Source organism: Podarcis vaucheri (assembly GCF_965113315.1).
Source record: "Podarcis vaucheri genome assembly, chromosome: W".
NCBI classification, from domain to species: domain Eukaryota; kingdom Metazoa; phylum Chordata; class Lepidosauria; order Squamata; family Lacertidae; genus Podarcis; species Podarcis vaucheri.
The window spans coordinates 1,848,535-1,870,933 of record NC_138757.1 but is presented as its reverse complement, the minus strand read 5'-3'; the positions used below and the strand labels follow the sequence as shown (position 1 = coordinate 1,870,933).

General features: G+C 46.2%; 1 protein-coding gene across 3 annotated transcripts in view; it reads right to left on the bottom strand.

Moving 5' to 3' along the window:
* LOC309523293 (putative helicase senataxin) overlaps positions 1-22,399 on the bottom strand; it is a 314,428-nt gene that overhangs the window by 11,269 nt on the left and 280,760 nt on the right. For all 3 annotated transcript variants that reach the window (XM_082207068.1, XM_082207067.1, XM_082207069.1), the window contains 2 exons: positions 3,103-3,201; positions 950-1,037 (listed from right to left, as the gene is read on the bottom strand). In XM_082207068.1, the coding sequence (XP_082063194.1) occupies positions 950-1,037; positions 3,103-3,201 (187 nt within the window). The remainder of the gene's footprint in view (positions 1-949; positions 1,038-3,102; positions 3,202-22,399) is intronic.

Sequence of the window (22,399 nt, the reverse complement as noted above, 5' to 3'; positions counted from 1 at the left end):
TCTTGGTTGACCACAAACTTGACATGAGCCAACAGTGTGACGCGGCAGCTAAAAAAGCCAATGCAATTCTGGGCTGCATCAATAGGAGTATAGCATCTAGATCAAGGGAAGTAATAGTGCCACTGTATTCTGCTCTGGTCAGACCACACCTGGAGTACTGTGTCCAGTTCTGGGCACCACAATTCAAGAAGGACACTGACAAACTGGAACGTGTCCAGAGGAGGGCAACCAAAATGGTCCAAGGCCTGGAAACGATGCCTTATGAGGAACGGCTAAGGGAGCTGGGCATGTTTAGCCTGGAGAAGAGGAGGTTAAGGGGTGATATGATAGCCATGTTCAAATATATAAAAGGATGTCACATAGAGGAGGGAGAAAGGTTGTTTTCTGCTGCTCCAGAGAAGCGGACACGGAGCAATGGATCCAAACTACAAGAAAGAAGATTCCACCTAAACATTAGGAAGAACTTCCTGACAGTAAGAGCTGTTCGACAGTGGAATTTGCTGCCAAGGAGTGTGGTGGAGTCTCCTACTTTGGAGGTCTTTAAGCAGAGGCTTGACAACCATATGTCAGGAGTGCTCTGATGGTGTTTCCTGCTTGGCAGGGGGTTGGACTCGATGGCCCTTGTGGTCTATTCCAGCTCTATGATTCTATGATTCTATGAACTACAACTCCCACTTGCCACAGCCAGCAGAGCCAACGTGTGCCCTCTTTTGCAAGTGTGGGCAGAGGGCCCAATCTATACAGGGTACTGTGCTCAGAAAATCCTGTGGGCACCCCTGAATCCTGTTATGCTCTCCTTCCAAACAACCCTATGAAGTAGGCTTGATTTATAGCTTTTGGAGGTGATATGGGGAGTTTGTGTGTGTGTATAAATCCAGGTGTCTTTGGGCCAAGCCCAGGACACCACCATTAACCCTCCACAAAGGTGTTTATTTCTTCTTCCACGTACCATGAGCGTTTGCAGGTGTCCAAGGATGAAGAGACTGTACTTGGCTCGGGTGATGGTGATATTCAATTGCTGCAGACTCTTCAGAAACCTAGTGTCAGGGAGAGGAAGACGGGAGAAGATTTAAGAACAGAAACCAGCACTTATAGAGAGCCTAAAGAGATCATTAGCAACCTGTCATCTGACAGTGAGTCAGAGGCGGGGGGGGGGGAGGAGGAGGAGCCTGGAACAAGTCATTCTGTACACAGAGGAAGTCAGGGGCGGGGTTTCCGCAGACTTGCATGCTGGGTAAAAATAAAGGGGGGGGGAGCAGACGCGGCAACTGTGCCAAAGGGGTCGGACGTTAATTGAAACACTGGAGATGTACTTTTGAACTTTGTCAATAAATCAAGTAGATTTGGAACTGGCCGTGAGCCCGGAGTTTTATCTATGCCGGCTTGACAGCATAAAGCCTCTGACACCTAGGGATGGGAAAAAACCCTGTATGTAAGGCTGGCTCAGGATGGGCAGCTATGTCCACAGTGCCCTACTAGCTACCACTGTGGGGTTCAACTAAATCCCTGTTTAAATTTCAAAGGCATTAAAAAAGTTTCAGGCATTCCCACCAAGGAGGAATAAATCTTAAAATCAGTCCATGCTCTGCTTTTGCAATTTCAGCTGCTCCCTACCCGCCACCATGTGGCTTCCAAGCGCAGACACCCCCACCACCATAAAAAAAAAACACATGTGGAAAGGAAGTGGGCTGGTGGTGGAAACCAGCTTCATTCCATGTCAGGACCTTCAGCTGCCTATCCAGCACAACCTGTTGGTGGAGTACAGTGGTGCCTCGCAAGACGAAAAGAATCCGTTCTGTGATTCTCTTCGTCTAGCGAAGCAAGCCCATTGAAGGATTAGCGGATTAGCGCTATTAGCGCCTTTTAGTGGCTTTTAGCGGCTTATCTGCTGATCGGATCAGCTGATAAGCGGCTTAGCGGCTTAGAAAAAAGGGGGGGAGGGAAAAAAACCAGCAGGAACTCGCAAGACATTGTTGTCTTGCGAAGCAAGCCCATAGGAAATTCGTTTTGCGAAGCACCTCCAAAACTCTTTCGTCTAGCGAGTTTTCCGTCTTGCGAGGCATTCGTCTTGCGGGGCACCACTGTAATACTATTTGTTGTGATTCAGGTGACTTGAAAAACAGAAATGCACCGTTAGCACAACAGTGAAATTTTTTCTCCTTCTAACCCCCCCCCCCAACTTTTAAATAAAATAATAAAAAGAAGTCCAACCCTGCTTGCCTGATTTCAGCCCCTTGTGAGTTATTCCTGACCTGCTCTTGACTCCCACCTTGACACTTGAACAGCAGTTCTTCTGGGGCGCATCTAAAAGCACTGGACCCATCGAAGCCAGGAGCCCTCTGATAGGGGCTCCCCATTTTGTGACCCATCTGAAGCTACAGAAGAGGAGAGGCAAGAGGGTGTCTGCACTCTGCCCTCCATTCTGCCCCAAAGCCCAATGCTTCCTTCTGGCCTTGCCAACCCCTCAACTTCCCTGCACCTCCCAGATATATAGTTCAGTTGTAAGCTGACAAAGTGCCCCTCACCTTCAACACACACTGCACCTCCACTTACAATATGAACTTCTGGCTTCAAGATCTGGCTTTTATTGTGTGCTACCCTAGACTGTCATTAGGTTCCTTCCAGGCAGTTTGACAGAAGGGCACATACACACAGTTTTTGGGTTGTGGGACAGGCAGGCACTTTCACATCCTGCTATTTTTTTTCTGGAAGAGCCAGAAGAGTTGCTACCACTGGTTAGAGGCCCCCTCTTCTCCCCCCCCCCCAGCTAGACACAGTGGAAGCCCCCTCCCAGATTCGCCAACATAAGGAATTGTAAATTCATTGGGATAAGGGAGGTGAAATGAGGAAGCTAACACAGCCTTGGCCCTGCCAGAGTGCCACACTTTGGGAACTCCTCTCATAAGATCCCTTATGAGCATCACAGGTGGTCAAGAGTGGAGTACAAGACCACCATAGGGGCTCCAACACCCCTTGTTCCAACCTTGAATTGTGGACAGTGGCCCACATACTTGACCACCCCAAGGATCACATCTTAAGTGTCAGAATTGCCAAGTTGAGGCACCTCATTTGTCACCTCGCACTATGACAGCAAAGTCTTACCCAACTGATCCTTGCATGCTGTTCACTCGAACACAGGACACAATGATACAGTCCTTCTCACGGCCCTGGAACCCATCCACAAGGTCAACTTCCCCGACTCTGTAGAGAAAAGGAATGTCGTATGGTGCCATCCTAAATACACTTCTCTCTTTACCACCACCACTCATCCCCAAAAGAGAGGTGAAACTGATTGAGAAGGAAACAAACCACACTTTTATGAAGTTAAAGAAAACTCCACACTTCTTGTCTGAAATAGAAAACTATGTAAACAGTGAGAGAGCAAGCGAGGGAGCACATGGTAGATTGGAGAGATTACTTGAGTCAGTAGGTGGGCTGTTGCGCCTCACTTTTCTCATATGTAACATGGGAATATAACCTGTATTTTACACACTGCTGTTGCAAGAACAAATGAGATGGGGGGGGTTGTGGGAATGTTAAGGATAGTAGGAAAGGATATATTGAATAAGTATTATCCTTCCTTCACTCATGCTAGTAAGTGATGTAGCAGAGCAGATTCCCCTCAATATACCTGGAAGCTAGCTTGCGGATTCGTTTGAAATACAAATTTTATTTATATCCCGCCCTCCCCAGCCAAAGCCGGGCTCAGGGCGGCTAACAACAATAAAATAATGCAACATTGGAAACCATTTCATTCTAAAATTAATTCAAATCAAATTGATGGCAACCATTGGGCTAGAGTTCTGTGAAGATTGCCAAAGGAGGGAGTCAGGCTGCGCCCTGACCAAAGGCCTGGTGGAACAGCTCTGTCTTGCAGGCCCTGCGGAAAGATGTCAAGTCCCGCAGGGCCCTAGTCTCTTGTGACAGAGCGTTCCACCAGATCGGAGCCACAGCTGAAAAAGCCCTGGCTCTAGTTGAGGCCAGCCTAACCTCTCTGTGGCCCGGGACCTCCAAGATGTTTTTGTTTGAAGACCGTAAGTTCCTCTGTGGGACATACCAGGAGAGGCAGTCCCGTAGGTATGAGGGTCCTAGGCCGTATAGGGCTTTAAAGGTTAAAGCCAGCACCTTAAACCTGATCCTGTACTCCACCGGGAGCCAGTGCAGCTGGTATAGCACCGGGTGAATGTGATCTTGCAGCGAGGACCCTGTAAGGAGTCTCGCTGCGGCATTCTGCACCCACTGGAGTTTCTGGGTCAGTCTCAAGGGCAGCCCCACGTAGAGTGAGTTACAATAATCCAGTCTGGAGGTGACCGCCGCGTGGATCACAGTGGCTAGGTCAGGGCGAGAGAGGTAAGGAGCCAACTGCTTAGCTTGGCGGAGATGGAAAAATGCCGCCTTTGTTATAGCTGCAATCTGCGCCTCCATGGAAAGGGAGGTGTCGGACTTCCGGGGACAGCGCCAGCGGCTATTGGCGGAGCTCCTCTAAGTGGAGGAACTAGCTCCGTGAAAACTGGGTCGCCCACCACGGCAAAGGTGGGGACCCGTTAGAAATCTCAGGTGGAGGAAGCCTGGGAACGTGGGGGTTCGGCAGGGCACCTGGAGCGCCCCCCTACTCGTGGGGAATCCTTTTTAAGGGCTCCGGAGCGAAGTGGGGTGAGAGGCGCGGTGCTGCGAACTGAATGCTACTTTCACGGAGTGAAGCCACACAGCCATTGCCGGGGAGCGCTGACCTTTTTCCTGTGGACATTTGGATCTAAAGTAACTACCTGTGAGTAAAGTGAAGAAATTGGACTTTAAACAAGCTGTATTTGGCCATGAACGGGGGAGGCGTAAAACAGGAAGTCCGCCTTCCTTTTTTTGTAAATAGTGGGAAGCAAGGAGTTTTAAACTAAAGTCTGAGAGACTGCTTTTGACATCTAAATCTTCAGTATAAAAATAGCGAACCCCCCCCCCTTGGTTGCAGGGGAAAAGGGGGGGGGGATTTTTGGACATTATTTGCCTGCAGAAAAAGAGGGTAAAAGTTAACTTTTCACCGCTCGGAACCTGGGAACGGCAGTCATTAAAATAGCTGCATTGTGGAGCTCCACATTGTCTGCGAATAGACCATTTGACTGTCAGTGAGTGAAACTTTGTTGCAGTTATTTTCTCTTGGCTTAAAAGTTTCAACTATGTTTCTGAACTAAAGTTTGATATTAAATATACTGGCATAACTTGTTAGAGTAACTTTAAAGAGAAAAACAAAAAGAAAAGGATACTTTGGACTAATATAAGATAAACAACAATTGCTTCCCTCTAGAGGAGGTTTTTGAAACTGTCAAAAGGAGTGGAATTTTCCAGTTTTAAAGATAAAACTCTGGGACTGTATCTGACCTTGAGAAGCTTTCAGTGTTATGGCAGATGGGAAGGAAAAAAAAGACTCATTACAGGAAAAGACAACTAGATCCGGCAGTGTTGGAATGAATCACGTCGGGGTCACCAGATGTTGGAATGAAACCACGACAGACGAGTAGCAGGTGTCATGAGAGAGGCGTCTGCCGGGGCGAGCCCCGGGAACTCTCTTTTATTGAATATTACAAACATTGCCACAGGTGTGCTTGTGGCTGATTGGTTGCTACAAACACAAAGCAACTTGTTGCTGATTGGTTAACATAAGTACAAGGCGGGAATTACATGTGAACATTAATCACCGATAGATTAAAGGCTGGGAAACGAAGCTGGAACTAGACAGGCATGAAACCTCCTAATTAAATTATAACTAAAGATTGATATAACATGACTAAAACAATTACTAATGATTGATCATAACATGAAAGAATATAATAAGTGAATTCCGTAGATGTGGTCAGCTGTGCATTAAGTACAGGTCATAGTGTTTTTCATGAACTTAAGATGAACTGGGCAGTCTAGAGAAATGAGGGAATGTCTTGGTATTTAGAACAGGTTGTACAGTGTGTGCAGAAGCAGAGAAAAGCTTATAAGCGAGACTTCCCAGAATGCAAGAGAAAAGAAGCAAGAACTTCCCATAATGCCACAGTTATGTGGAGAAGCAGAATTTCCCTTCACGGCAGGACCTTTCGGAGAGCTTCTACATCTGGCCCACCTGCTCCCTCTGCAGCTGTGTCAATGTATACCAAATCAAAAGGAGGAATGCCATCGGAAGAGGATTGGGCTCTTGTTTTAAGCAAAATTAACAATTCTTTGGAACAAATGAATAAAAAATTGGACCAAAATTCACAAAAATTGGACCAAAATACACAAAGTATAAAAAGCTTGGAACAAAAAGTTAATTCTAACACAGAAGCTATAGAGACACTAGTTAAGGAATCTAACTCAACTAGACAGACTGCAGAGGAAGCTAAGGAAAAGATTGTTACTGTTGAAGTGAAAGTAGCACAATTGGAAATAGAGGTCCCAGATGTGTGGAAACAAGTACATGATCAGAAGCAGATGCTTTCTATGTTTGAGCTCAAGGAGAAACAGACAAATTTGAGAATTCGGGGAGTACCTGAACTAGAGAAAGACTCCTTGATAGACTTTCTTACAGAGGAATTTGCAGCCTTTTGAAATCGGGACCCACAAAAAGAGGAGTTTAAAATAGTGAGAGCCTTCAGATTGGGAAGAGGAGGGAAGAAGGAGAAGAACAGAATAAGAGACTGTTTGATTACATTCCGATCGAAGGAAGAGAGGGACAAAATTTTGAATTGGCACTACGAGGAGGCCTTGACAATACACAAATTTAGAGTTGAGATATTTAAAGATATTCCCAAATATCTTTTAGATTTGAGATTTAACTTCAGAGATTTGGTTGAACTGCTGAGAAGGAACAGAATCAACTTTCGGTGGGAATTTCCTCAAGGCCTATCTTTTAGCTTTAAAGGAAGGAAAATAAAGATAAGATCAGTAGAGGATAAAACAAAGTTCCTGCACAATCACGAAGAAGATCTACAGAAGGGAATCGGAAAAGAGCCAACATCACCGGAAAGAGGGTCACCAGACAGAGGACTGGAGCAAAGAGTATGGAAGAGAGCATCACCAAAAAAAGATACTTTGGATACCTTGGACATTTCATCATTGTCTTTTGGATTGGACCCCCCCCCCCCCGATAAGGAGCTAACGTTACTACCAACAGAAGAGGAACGAGATGTGGGGGCAGTTGGGGGAGCACCAAAGTAGTCACAGGATGGCGCTGCAGGCCCTGAGCTGGAATGTGCATGGCCTTAACATTTCGGAGAAAAGGCGACAAGTGTTTCATTTATTGAAAAAAGAGCAATTGGACTTGATTTGTTTACAAGAAACGCATGTGACAAGGTTACATAGGAAATTATTAAGGACTTCCGGGGTGGCGCCATCGGTAATGGCGGACTCCCTCTGATCTGGAGGGACCAGCTCCATGGGAAACGGGTCTTTTCCGCTACGGCGAAGCGGGGACCCTTTCAAAAATCACAGGCGGATGAAGCCTGTGACCATGGGACTCGGCAGGCACCTTTAGCGCCCCCCAACCCGCAAAGGAACCCACTAACGGGCTCCGGAGCGAAGAGGGGGAAGTGGCGCGGTGCTGAGAGTCAACTGCTTCTTCCGTGGAGCGAAGCCGCACAGCCGGAGAGCGCTGCCTTTTTCCTGGAACAATTTGGCTTTTAAAACAATCACCGTGAGTATTTAAATTTTGGACAATTGGACTCTAAATAAGGACTTGTGAGTAGAAAGGAAAATTGGACCTAAAAGTTTATTTCAATTTGGCACTGAAACGGGAAGGTCTAAACAGGAAGTCAGCCTTCCGTTTCTTTGTAGATAGATTAAAGCAAAGACATGGCAAACTAGAGTTCAGGAAATTGCTTGTAAAGGATTAACTTTCCCCATTTAAGATTGTTGAACCCCCTTCGGAAGCAGGAGAAGTGGGGGGATTTTTTTTTTTTGGACTGTTTAAACCTGCAGAAGTGAGTGTAAAGCAAAGTAACTTTCCACCGTCTTGATTCTGGAGCGGGGTGTCAGGACTGACTTTTTTTTGAAGCTCACTGACCAGAGACAAACGTTTTTGACAGATAGCTAAAAGAAGAGAAACATAGTGATCCCATTGTTCCCTTTCACATTTTAAAGGAACAAATATTGACAAAATAACTGAAAAAGGAAACTTTGTTGTTAGATCTTCCTTTAAAAGAAAAGAACAAATAGAAGTTTTTCCCCTAGAGGGAGCCTTTGAAAATGTAACCAATTCTGAATAGGGGAGCTTGCAGCTGCTACAGATTACGATCGTGGGAATAGACTTCTGACCTTGCAGGACAATGTATTCAGAAGCTCTGTTGTGTGCTCTCTGTAAAACAAGTGCCCTATTGGAACAGCTACATGAGAAGATGGACTTGATGACTGATGCGATCAGAAATTTTGAACAGGCAGTGGGAAATTATATGGAGCCCACCCAGGAATCAAATCAGGAGTGTGTCCTGACAGAACAGATGAGGGAAGAGGATGTTGCTGAATCTTGGGTGCCAGAGATGGAGGGAGCTGCGGCCCAGCAGGACCATGAGTTTTTGGATTTGACAAATGAGCTTGGAAAAAGCCAGGTTTGGAAAGATAAAGTTTGGCTTGTCTTGGAAATGGGGGGTTGGATAGACCCCCCTATGCAGGGATGTTTGGACTTTTCAAGTCTGGTAATGGGCCGTGAGATGTTTGGGGTTGTGGGGGCTCTTAATTTTGAAGGGACTTTGAAACAGGTTCTTAAATACCACATGGAGTTCAGTGTGGACTATGGAAAAGGGGCTGATTTGTCGAGAAGGGTCAAAAACATTGTTAAGCTGGAGTTCCCACGAGTGAAAGGAGCAGGAGACAAAGGAAAATATAGCTATAAATATGAAGAAGAGCCACGGAAGGGACATGGAAGGGACTTAAGGGCCTTGGATATAAGATTACCAGGTTAATGCGCTAGATTGATGGGTGTGATGGCCTGGGATTCCGAGTCTGAGAGTGAACCGGAGGAATCCCAGCCGGCACAGGAGTCCCCGCCTCCAGGGCCGGCTGAACTGGGGCAAGGCCTAGATGCTGAGGAGCCTGCACCTGTGACAGATCCTCAGGGGCAGGCACCAGGTGAGACCATTCTGGCCCCAGAGGTGCTGGAGGACTCAGTGGCTACAGGTGAGCCTCCCCCGGGGCCCAGTAACCCTTTGGCCTCTCCTTTTTTTCCGATAAATTTTTTATTCAGTTTTCCTTTTGCTTATATTGGTTACAACCATGATTACATATTTACAGTTTTTGAACCTCCACCAGCACCCCCCACAGTCATCCATTTTTCTTGTTTTCCCGCATTTTCTATATAGTATTGCTATTTTACCATTATCTTACATCTCTCTGATTCTGTCATACAATATACCTTACAGTATTACAAAGTCTCTTTAAACCCCACTAGCGTTGTTTGTTGATCACATGTAGTTTCCAGATATGCCGCAAACTTTCCCCAGTCCTCGATGAATTTTTGATCTTTCTGATATCTTATTCTTCCAGTCATTTTGTCCAATTCTGCGTAATCTACAAGTTTCATCCTCCAATCGCTCAAAGTCGGCATTTCCTCCTGTCTCCACCTCTGGGCCATCAATATTCTTGCCGCTGTAACGGCGTATTGGAACAGTTTATAATCCTGTCTTTTTATCTCTCTTCTTGTTATACCTAACAGGAAGGATTCTGGCTTCTTCACAAATGAATATTTAAATATCTTTTTCAACTCACAATAAATCAATTCCCAGAATCCCCTCACCCTCCTGCAGTCCCACCACATATGAAAGAGAGATCCCTCTTTTTCTTTGCATTTCCAGCACTTATTACATGTCTTGTACATCTTTGCTAATTTTACCGGTGTAATGTACCATCTGTACACCATCTTCATTATGTTTTCCTTTAGTGCTGTGCATGCAGTAAATTTCATGTTTTCGTTCCATACCTTTTCCCAATCCTCTAATTGTATACTGTAACCAAAATCTCTGGCCCACTTAATCATGACCGACTTGATCTCCTCGTCCTTTGCTTGCCATTCCAAAAGTAGTTTGTACATTTTTGAAATTATCTTAACATCACTGTTAATTATATCTGATTGGAATCTAGACACTTTTTCTATATAACCTTTTTCTTTAAGATCTTTGTTAAATAATGCATTTACCTGGAAGTATTGCATCCAATCGTAAACCTGGTCCTTAACTTGTTCAAATGGCTTCAGTTTCCATTTCTCCCCCTCTTTCACTACCAATTCGCCATATGTTATCCAGTTTGGTCTCATATTGATCTTTTTTACTGACACTGCCTCTAGTGGTGACAACCAGTGCGGGGTTTTAAATTCCAAAATATTTTTATACCTTTCCCAGACCTCTATTAATGAACCCCTTATAACATGGTTAGTGAAACCTTTATGGACTTTCTTCTTCTCCAACCACAAATAGGCGTGCCATCCGAACCTATTATCATGACCCTCTAAATCTAGTAATTTGTTATTATTTAATTTTATCCACTCCTTTAGCCAACAAAGGCAAGACGCCTCATAATATAATTTTAGGTCTGGCAGGGCAAAACCGCCTCTTTCCTTGGCATCTGTCAATAACTTGAATTGTATTCTAGGTTTCTTGCCCTGCCAGATATATCTTGAGAGCGTTCTTTGCCACTCTTTGAACACGCTTATTCCCCTGATTATAGGGATCATTTGAAACAGAAATATCATCTTAGGGAGCACGCACATTTTGATAGTTGATATTCTGCCCCAAAAGGACAATTTCATTCTGCCCCAGGTTTCTAAATCTTTCTTAATTCCCTTCCATACTTGAGTATAATTGTTCTCATATAAATCGATATTTTTGGGGGTCAGCCATATTCCCAGGTATTTCACTTTTTTGGTCACATCAATTCCAGATTCTCGTTTCAATTCATCCACTAAACTCTGGTCAATATTCTTAACCATTATTTTTGTTTTCTTTTTGTTCAGTGTAAATCCGGCCACTTTACCAAACTGGTCTATTTCCTCCAATACCTCTTTTAAACTGCTTATGGGTTCTTCAATCGTTATTACTATGTCGTCGGCAAATGCTTTAATCTTATATTCATTTTTGCCGACTGTCACCCCCTTTATTTTATCATTGTTCCTTACCGAGCCTAAAAAGACTTCCAGGACTACTATAAATAATAGCGGCGAAAGGGGACACCCCTGTCTAGTACCTTTTGATATTCTGAATTCTTCAGTGTATACGTTATTCACAATCAATTTAGCTCTCTGTTCCGAATAAATTGCCCTTATTCCGTTATAAAATTCATTCCCAACATCCATCATTTCTAAATTCTTTAACATAAATTCCCACGAAATATTATCGAAAGCCTTCTCTGCGTCCACAAACATCAGTAAGGCTTGCTTCTCATTCCTTACAGACAGATATTCCAAAATATTTATTATGTTCCTAACATTGTCTTTCATCTGTCTGCTCGGAAGGAAGCCTGCCTGATCTACATGTATTACCTCCTGCAGTATCTTCTTTAATCTTTTTGCTAGTATTCCAGCAAATATCTTGTAATCTGTGTTCAGCAGAGATATTGGCCTGTAATTCTTTACTTGTGTCAAATCAGAATCTTGCTTGGGAATGAGTGTAATAAAGGCCTCTTTCCATGTTCCAGGGATATCCTGTTGTTGCAATATGTTGTTCATAACTTCCTTTATTGGTACTATTAGGACGTGCCTTAATTCTTTGTAATAACTGGATGTTAAACCATCTGGTCCTGGTGCCTTCCCTTTCTTCAATTCTTTTATTATTTCAGTTATTTCCTCGTTAACAATTGGGGCATTCAGCCGGTCTTTCTTATCTGTCGGGATCTTTTGCACATTTTTTTCCTTTAGAAATCTTTCTATTTTCTTCATGTTGTTCTTTTCTCTGTTATTATATAAGTGTTTATAAAAATCCAAGAATCCTTTCCTAATAGCTTTAGGGTTTTCGACTTCTTCTCCATCTAAGATAATTTTGTTGATTGTACTTTGTTCCTTCCTTTTCCTAATTTGCCATGCAAGCCATTTACCAGATTTATTAGCAAATTCAAAGTTTTTCTGTCGAAGCCTTTTGATATTCCATTCCACCTCTTTATTAATGATCATTGCAAATTGTGTCTGCAGGACTTTAATATTCTCTTTTATTTTTAAACTGTTTGGGTTCTTAATTAATTTTCTTTCATTGTCCATTATTTGTTTTAAAATTTCCTTCTTTCCTTTCTCCCTGTTCTTGTTCTTAATTGCGTTCTGTTGAATAAAGAATCCTCTTATTACTGCTTTGCTAGCGTCCCAAACTATACTCATTTTTGTACCTTTATTCATATTATCCTTAAAGTAGTCTGTCAGTTTTTTCTTTGCCTCTTGGATAAGCTTTTGATCTTCCATAAGATAATCGTTGAGACGCCATCTGAATGATCTTTCTTCGTATCCTTTAACCTCCATTTTTATCGGACTATGGTCTGATATTGTTTTTGGTTGTATCTCAATTTGTCTGATTCTTGAAGTTAACTCCTCAGAAACCCAAATTTGATCGATTCTTGATAGAGATTGATTTGGTTCGGAGTAGAACGTGAACTGCTTCTCCAACGGGTGTCTCAGTCTCCATATATCAATTAGGTTGAATTTTTTTATCATAGTGAAAAAAGTCTTAGCCAGTTTCCCTTCCCTACTTACATCTCTTTCTCTTAACCTATCGATTTCCAGTGAGACCACCCCGTTCATATCCCCCATAAGTATCATTTTTTGGTCCATATATTCAAACAGCTTTTCTTCCAAATTTTTATAAAAGTCCGTCTTGTTTCCATTAGGTGCGTAGATCCCGACAATTATTATTTTTTCGCCTTGCCATTTAATCTGTATTACAATTATTCTTCCTTCATCATCTTTAAAAATTTGTTGCGCCTCTATCTTCTTATTTACATATAATACAACCCCTCTCTTTTTCCCTTTGTCGGAAGATACAAATTCGTTTCCCAGTCTGTTGTTAATCAGGATTCTCCTATGCTTTTTTGCCACATGTGTTTCTTGGAGACAGATGATATCAAGATGTTTCTTTTTTAAGTATTGTTCAATTTTATTACGTTTCCTCCTATCGTTCATTCCATTAATATTCCAATTCCAAAATTTTAATGCCATCTTTCCTTCCCAATTAAAGATTTAACTAATTAATTATGATCTGACTTCTTCCTGTTCCTCTCCTTCCTCTTCTTCCTCCTCCTCCTCCTCCTCCTCTTCCGATTCTGCGTTTTCCTTTCCCTCCTCTTCCAAGTACTTCCTCTCCAATAAACTGACTCCTCCTACTGCTCCTCTTTCTTCTTCTTCTTCTACCGTCAACTCCTTGTAACGTCTCTGAAATTTACTTGTTTCCTCCGGACTAATAAGTCTATGTTTCTTACTTTTATATGTAAATGAGATCCCTTGAGGGAATTCCCATTTGAATTCAATCTTATTCTTCTTGAGGATTTGGACCAATGGCTTATATGGGTCTCTTCGTTTCAACAAACTCACTGGAATATCTTTAAAGATGATTATATAGTTCCCATCAATATTTAATCTTCTTTCTCTGTTTTTTTGCAGAATTAGATTTCTCATATCTTTGTCTTTAAAGGTGATCAGACAGTCTCCTGGCATTTTCTTTGTTCTAGATGTTCTTGTTCTTATTCTAAACGCATTTTGAACTACTCTTTCCACTTCTTCTTTTTGTATTGCCAACCATTTTGCTATTTCTATTATCAGTTTCTCTCTGATATTTTCACCCTGTGTTTCAGGGACCGCTCTCAGCCTGAGGTTCACCTCCCGTTGCCTCAATTCATTCATCGCGATAGCGTCCCAAACTTCCTCTTGTAATTTGTTGACTTCGGATAATCCTGTTTTTAATTTCTCTTCTTCCCGTTTTACTTCCTTCATTTCTACTCTTGTTCTTTTCATTCCTTCTTCCAGGGCTTGTGTTCTTTTAGAAACGTCTTTAATTTGACCTCTTAGCTCTTTTACGGTCTCATCAATCTTTTGGTCCATTCTCCCAATTCTCGTGTCCACCTGTTCTATTCTTGTATTCATATGTTCTAATTTGTCCTCCATATTCTTTTCGCTCTGTCTAATTTCACCGAACATTTTCAAAATTTCTGCCTTGAAGTCTGCATCTGGTTTGGACCCTCTCCTGTCTACTGGTGTTCCACCCTCCCCGCCTTTCTTAGGTATGTGGGACATCCTTTTAATATAACCTTTGATAACCTTTGGTAGGGGCTCACACAGCCCTGATATTATTCAACTTTTTACAAATTCCCACCTTATTCAGTTGTAATATTCAAAGTCCCAAATCACTGGTCCCTATAAGTTTTACTTAGAAGTATCAAAGTTGGACCTTTTACCAAAAATCCAATATTGAACCTTTTTACCAACAGTTTCAGATTCCTCCCCTCTTTAGAGTCGTGGGAGGGTGGTTAGATACGTCCAGAAGGCCTTAAAAAGAAAGAAAAAGAAAAAGAGGGGAAAAAAGGAAAAGAAGAGATAAAAAATAAAAAATAAAGAAGGAAAATATTCTTCTTGCCACAAATTAGACTACTCCCTTTGAATGTCACAGTTCTCCAGTTATAATCCGATTATGTTACTAAGTAGTGCCAGCAAATATATAAAACACAAAAAGGGGGGGGGGAGAAAGAAAAAGAAGAGAAAAAAGGGAATTTCAAAATTCAAAATTCAGAGTTCCAATCGCAAGGGGGGGGAAATGGAGAAAAGAAAAAAAGGAAGAAGAAGAAGAAAGGTCTTCCGCCCCCAATTGGGCTAATCCTTGTAAGGTCTTGTGGCGTGGTTGTAAAACTTTGTAAAACTTTGTTTAATTCGACCTCCAAACCTAGGAGTCCAGTGGAGCATAGATGACACAAAAAACAGATGTAGAACTAATTGAGGAGAAAAACTAGAAAAGAATAGAAAAACAAGTTGTAGTTGTCCTCCTGACCACTAGGTGGCTGGAGCCCCTGAGGGTTGACTGGGCAAAATACAGAGAAGAAGGGGGGGGGAAAGAGCGTGGTGCAATAAAAGTGAGGGATATTTCCACCTACAAAACTAGTTTTTTAACTCTCCGTTGCCAGTTGGGGAGCATGGAACCAGCATTGTAGATTGAGCCCATAAAGGCTATCTGAAAAGTGCCCGGGAATTTTTTTTCCAAAAACCCGGCAAAGGCAGGAAAAGAGAGATCTCAAAAAGTTGACCATTTAATGGAGTCAAAGACACTTCCTCAGCTGCGCAGGCTTTTTAAAGAAGAGAGAGGAAAAAAAGATACAATGCTGCTTTCAGCTTTCTCTTTTCAAAGTTCCTCGGAGGGGCTCGCAATAACAAATCTTGTCCCTCTGTTTCTCCCTTCTAACTTGGAATCTTCTTTACACAGTCAGATAGTTTGTAGCAGCTTAAAGGGTGAAAAGAAACAATACCCGCTAATGGCTACACACTTTCACTTTTAGCAACTTTGCTTCCCCAATGCGCACAAGTTGACTGGAGATAGCGCCGGTCTCGCAAATGCTTACTTGTCCTCCGGTACTTTCCTTAAAGTTCTCATTTATTTTGATATTAATTTAAGCCCGAATTCCTTGGCTTTGAGAATTGTGAGCTCCTCCGGCAAGCTCGGGGCTTCGTTTCTCGGAGTTAGCTATGGCTTCCCCTCAGCCCGCTTCTCCCCCCCCCCCCGCCGCTCTCTTCGCTCCGCTGGAGTTACCTGGCGGCCGGGTGGTCTGCGTTGTGGCTCTCCGCGGGAGCCTGAGTGTCTGTACACCCTCCAGACACTACTTCAGGGGGTCACTGCGCCCAAAGACCCCCCTAAATCCTCCGAAAAACCCGGGATTCTTCACCTAGAAGCAATCCCCGCTTGCAATGGCGTCGCTCACAACCGGAAGTCCTACCTGGGTGATCTTAGGCTGACACTCTCACCTCTGTCTAATGTGCCCCACAGGCACCCTTCGGCCTCTCCTGAACTGCAGAGGCTTAGGGCAGAGAGGCGAAGGGAACTGGCCTCTCCCAGGAGGAGTGCTCACCTTAAGGCCAGGAGAGGCGGGGCTCCTGGGGGCCGGGACCGCCCCCGGCCTTAGAAGAAGATAAAGGTCAGGCAGCCCGGTCCCAGGTGGTGGGAGCAACGTCGTTGTGGAGTACCTGCTTTACCCAGATCTAGATCTGCACTCCCAGTGTGCCTGATCCTCGCCCGGCTTCCTGCTCCTGACTCTCCGGTGTTCCTGTTCCTCGCTCGGCTTCCTGCTCCTGACTCTCCGGTGTTCCTGTTCCTCGCCCGGCTGCCCGCTGCTGACCCACCGGTGTTCCTGTTCCCCGCCTGGCTCCCTGCTTCTGCTCTACCAGTGTTCCTGTTACCCGCCTGGCTTCCTGCTGCTGCCCTACCAGCACTCCTGCTCCCCCGCCCGGCTCCCTGTTTCGGACCTCGCGTCTCATCTAGTGATCGTCTACCCTGCTAGAGACTCTGGACTGAACTTCGGCTACGGTATTAGTACCTCCCCCCCCCCCCCGGGACCAGCACAATGGGATAGAAAGGACTGACAAAACCCGGTACCAGGAGGAAGAGACGCTGGATGAAGATTGGATGGTTTTTTTGTTTTTTTCTATTAGGATTGTTTTACAAAATTGATGAATGTTAGAAAAATGTTGGAACGAAATTATTTGGCTATTTAAAGAATTATGTAAGAATATTATGGTTATGAGAAATTGGTAAAAGACTTAAGTTTTAAGCTTTAAGGTTTTTTATAGTAAGATAAGATTAAAATAGATTAAGGTAATGTAATGACAGAATATTATGAAATATGGAAAGGATTTGCTGCGACAATTAACAACTAGGATAAAAAAAAGGGAGGAGGAGGAGGTCAAAGAAAGAAGGTAATGACAGTTAAGGTTTTGAGAATATTGGATTTGTTTTTAAATGTTTGTGGTATATTTTTGTTTTCTGATTGTGTTGTGCTATTTTTTGACTTTGATTTTTATTAATCTGTATTGTTTGATGTGGTTTGTTTTTTCTTGGTTTTTTCTTTTTCTACCTTGTTTTTTTTGTAATTCTAAAATTTTTTCAATAAATATCATTTTTTTTTTTTAAAGGAAATTATTAAGCAACAAAAATTTAGGCCAAGAATTTATTTCATCGGATAAAGTCAAAAAAAGAGGAGTGGTTCTCTACGCAAAGGAGAACCTATCACCTAAATTTATCTTTAAAGATGAACAAGGAAGACTTGTAGCAATTGAAATTCAATTTCAAGGAGATAAATTTTTGGTGATAGGTATTTATGCACCAAATGAAGGGAAATCGGAATTCTTCAAAAAGCTACATGAAATCTTGATGGACTATTTGGATTATAATATGATTCTAATGGGAGACATGAATGGTGTTGTTTCTACGAATATGGATAAGGCGCAAAGACAAACAATCACCAAGGACGGAAGACTACCAAAAACATTTTTTTGATATGACTGAAAATTTAGACTTAATTGACACTTGGAGAATGAAGAATCCTCTAGGAAGAGAGGGAACTTTCTTCTCAGAGGCAAAAATGACATGGACAAGAATTGACCAAATCTGGGTAACTAGAGGACTAGCTCCAAAGATTAGCAAGGTTGAAATTTGTCCAAAGACCTGCTCTGATCATAATGCTGTTGTCAGGGCTGCTACCCAGTCCCAGCTCACATAGGACCACGTTAGCCAGCGTTCACGTTAAAAGAGTCTTTATTGGGTTACAGGTTCCATTTCCAAACTGCAATGTGCAGCCCTACGTCTTCTATGTCAGACCGGCGAAGACCCGTCTGAGTCTCCGCCTCTAGCACACCAGCTTAATACCCTAGCCTTGCTCCACCTCCTGCGCCTTTCCCTCCGTCTCTGGGTCCTTCTGCCCCCCGGGGTCTCTTCTTTCCTACTCTCTTCTGACGCGGACCCCCCTGACCCTTCCGCCTCCTTGCGGCGGGCTTTGGGACCTGGCTCACTCTCCGGGCTGCTTACTGCGCCAGCTTCCGCTGCATTTGAACTTGGCGCGCGCACCCAACTCTCTACCTTCCTCTTGATCGTTTCGTCGCTCCCCGAGGTGGGCGTGACTACTCCTGACTCATGCCCTCCCTCCTGCTGAAAGCCTCCGGAACCCGATGTCTGGTCCGCTTTCTCCCCGCTGCTCCCGGCTGGGCACGTGGGTCCCGATCTCCAACTGCTGCTCTTTGATCCCTCTCTGGACCCTTCTTCCTGGGGTGTCCCCCTGCTTTCCCCCCTTGCTCTGACCACTGGCGCTCCCTTCTGGGAATCCTCGGACTCACTGGACAGGCTCGGTGATCTCGGGTCGTCATCCCCACTCATCCTTCCTTCGTATTCCTCCCCCTCGCTCTCTGTCTCCTCCCTTCTCTGCGTCTCTGCTCCTGAACCCCTGACATCCATCCCCCCCTCGAAGCCCCCCCTTCCCCCCTCCCCGCTTTCAGGTGTGGGTGCTGGGTGCTCCATCATTACGGGAGTGAATGCCGGATACAGTTCGCTCCCCGTCGCTGGCCGCCAACTGAAGACCTCCGAGTCTTCCTCCTCGCATTCGTCAACGTTGATCTGTTCCGCCTCCATTTCAGTGCCGCCGTGCTCGAACCCAAGATCCTCCCCGAACACGTCCATGTCAGTCTCTGCGTCGGTCGCTCGACCTGGCATCTCCAGCCACCTCCGGCGCCACTGCTCCTCTGGTCGATCGTCCCACCAATACGAGGTGTCTGACGCCGAACCCTCCGGTGACCCCTCTGGGGAACGGGTGCCCGGTGCGGGCTCCCCGTCCGAGTCGAATCCATGGAACGTGCTGGAGGAAAGTGTGGGCGTGAACAACCAGTCGTCGAAGAAGCCTGCTGGCATGGGTCTGTGTGGGAAAAGGGCATGAAACTCGTCCTTGAGCAGGGGTTCCTCCAAAGCGTAGTCTGGCACCCAGCTATTAGCACTGGCCCGGGTGCCCTCTCTGGCTAGGAGGTATTCTACTCCCTCTTCCCCCCATCTGGAGTCCAAAATCTCCGTGACTTCGTTGATGGGGTCCTGCTGTGGCAATCTCCCCGCCTCCGTCCGCTCCTGAGACGGACTCGGTGCCGTTCCTGGTTCCTGGAATCTGTGAGGTGCCTTGTAGGGAGTGAGCACCGACCTGTGGAACACCGGATGCATCCTGAAACCCTCCGGCAACACCAGCCGGAAAACTACTGGGTTGATCTGTGCTTCGACTTGGTATGGACCGAGTTGCTTGTGCCCCAACTTCTTCTTGGCTAACGATCTGGTCGGCACTGCGTGGGCTGCCAACCAGACCCAGTCTCCCACTCGGATCTCTTCGCCAACCCGCCTGTGCTTGTCAGCTTGCACCTTGTATGCGTGCTTCGCTAGCTCCAGCTGCCGTCGGAGTTGATCGTGGACCTCCTGCAACTCAGACGCGAAAGCGTCCGCCGTCTGCGGTTCCCCTTCCCCCACTCTCTCCAGTCCCGGGAAGGTTCTGGGATTCCTCCCATTGTTGGCGAAGAACGGCGTCACCCCTGTGGACACGTGCTTCGTGTTGTTGTAGGCGAACTCGGCGAGCGGCAGGTAATCCACCCACGTCGCAGGCTGTTGATTGGCATAGCATCTCAGGTACTGCTGCATGATGGCATTGACCCTCTCCGCTTGCCCGTTGGTCTGCGGGTGTCTCGCTGATGTCAGGTTGATCTTGACGTTCAGGAAGCCCATCAGCTTCTGCCAGAAATTCGAGATGAACTGGCGTCCGCGGTCGGACAGTATAGACCGCGGCAGCCCGTGCACTTTGAACACGTGATCTATGAACAGTTTGGCTGTTTGTTCCGCCGCGGCCACCTTCGCACACGGTATGAAATGTGCCATCTTGGTGAACAAGTCCACCACCACTAGTACAGCTGTCTTGCCTCTCGAGCTGGGTAGATCCGTGACAAAGTCCAGGGCCACCCTCTCCCACGGTTCAAACGGCGTTTGCAGCGGTTCCAGCAGTCCCGCCGGTGGTTTGTGCACCGGCTTGGCCCTCTGGCAGGTGTCGCACCTCGCGACGTAGTCCGCGACTTCCCCTCTCAGTCTGGGCCACCAAAAGTCCCTTGCGACTAATTCCACCGTTTTTTCTGTGCCAAAGTGTCCGGCCGTGGGTGCGTCGTGCAACTGTTGCAGTACCTTGGCGCGAAGTTCGTCTCCCGGCACGTAGATGGCCCCTTTACGTAAGAGCAAGCCGTCTCGTATCTGGAACTCGTCGCTCTTCGCCGTGCCCTTGTGCACCTCGGCCATCTTCGCCTGCGCGAATGAGTCGTCCTGCAACGCCCGCCGCACCGCATCCAGGTCTACTGTGGCTGAAGCGCACGCCCACGCTGTTGGCGCGAAGATGTGCATGGCTGCCGCTGGCGTCGCCTCTTCGAGGTATTGCGGTTTTCGGGACAGTGCATCCGCCATGATGTTGGTGTCGCCTGGGACGTACTCTATTCGGAAATCGAAGTCAGCAAAGAACTCTGCCCAACGTATCTGCCTCTGGTTCAGGAACTGCGCCGTGCGCCAGTGCTCCAGATTCTTGTGGTCCGTGCAGACTTGCACTGTGTGCTTGGCGCCGATCAGGAAATGCCTCCACGCTTTGAACGCTGCATGAATGGCCAGCAACTCCCTGTCCCAGATGGTGTAGTTCTGCTCCGATTTGCTGAGCTTTCTGGAGTAGAACGCTCCCGGCCTCCAGACCCCCTGCGGGTCTCTCTGCAGCAGGACAGCTCCCACGGCTCTATCGGACGCGTCTGTCTCTACCCGCATCGGTCTGCTGGGGTCGATATGCAGCAGTTGCTCTTCCGACGCGAAGAGACGCTTGAGTGCCTGAAAGGACTGCTCCGCCTGCTCCGTCCAGATGAATTTCTTTTTCTTGGAGCTTAGCGTGTCCGTAATAGCCGCCGTCTGCATCGCGAACCCCTTGATAAACTTGCGATAGAAGTTGGCGAAGCCCACAAACCGCTGGACCTCCTTCCGGTTGCGCGGGCTCTTCCAATCCAACACCGCGCGAACCTTGGCGCTGTCCATGGCTAGCCCCTTGTCCGACAACTTGTAGCCCAAGAAATCCACCTCCGTCGTGTCGAACTGGCACTTCTCCAGTTTGGCGTACAGTCTATGCTGCTGCAGCCTCTTCAGCACCTCCCGAACATCTTGGTCATGTGCTTGCTGCGATTCGGAGAATATCAGGATGTCATCCAGGAAGCAGACGCACTTCTTGTAGAGGAGTCCCGCCAACACATGATGCATGAAAGCTTGAAAACAGTGAGAACCGTTTTGCAATCCAAACGGCATCACTCTGTATTCGTAGGTGCCCAGAGGCGTGAACATGGCTGTCTTCCACTCATCGCCTTCCCTCATGCGGATGAGATTGTACGCCCCTCGCAGGTCCAACTTGGTGAACACGCGTCCCTTGCGCACCGTCGCTAGGAGGTTGTCAATCCTGGGCATGGGGAAATCAGAGGGCTTGGTCATCTTGTTCAAGAGGCGAAAATCAACTACAAGTCTTTTTTGGGGCGTGTCTTTCTTCTTCACGAAGAAAACAGGACTGCCCCCCACTGCCTTGGACTCCCGAATGAAACCGCGCTCCAAATTGTGATCTATGAACTGTTTGAGTTCCTGTAGTTCGTCCTCAGACATGGAATACAGCTTCCCTTTCGGCAGCGTCGCCCCTGGTAGGAGGTCAATCTTGCAGTCATACTGCCTGTGAGGGGGTAGCTTGTCTGCCTCCTTCTCGCAGAAGACCTCCAGAAAGTCTGCGTATTTGTGGGGGACTGCTTGCAACGTTCCCAACTGCAGCTGTGATTCCTCCTCCTCTCCCTCCTGTCTGGGCAGGATGCAGTGCTCGGCACAATAAGAAGAGCCGAAGATCAGCTGTCGCTGGTACCAAGCCAGTGTCGGACTGTGCCTGTCCAGCCAACTCATGCCCAACACAATGGGTGTGTCCGACAGTCGGGTGACATTAAAACTGATGACTTCCCTGTGGTTACCAAGTCGCATCACCATTGGCGGCGTCTGCTTCACCACCTGCCCCCCCAGCAACTCTCTGCCATCCACTGTGACGACTTGCAGGGGCAGAGTGGCAGGCAGTAGCTGCATAGCGTGCTGCTCCACAAAATCCTGCGCTATAAAGTCTGCGTTACTTCCAGAATCCACAGAAAGTGGCACGTCTATAGTGATGCCATCGGGTAGCTGGAGAGATGCGGTGAGCTGCACTACTGGTTTGGGTGGGAGGGGGTCTGTGGGTTGCAAGATCGCTGGGGACTGCTTCACTGATTCGTCTGGCTGGGCCCCAGTGCCTCTGCCTCCAGCCAGACATCGTCGTTTCCCTGCTGGGGTTCGCTGTGCTGCGTGGCTGCTATCACCGTTGCGGAGGCTGCAGTGTGCTTGGAGTTCCTCTGGGGACACTC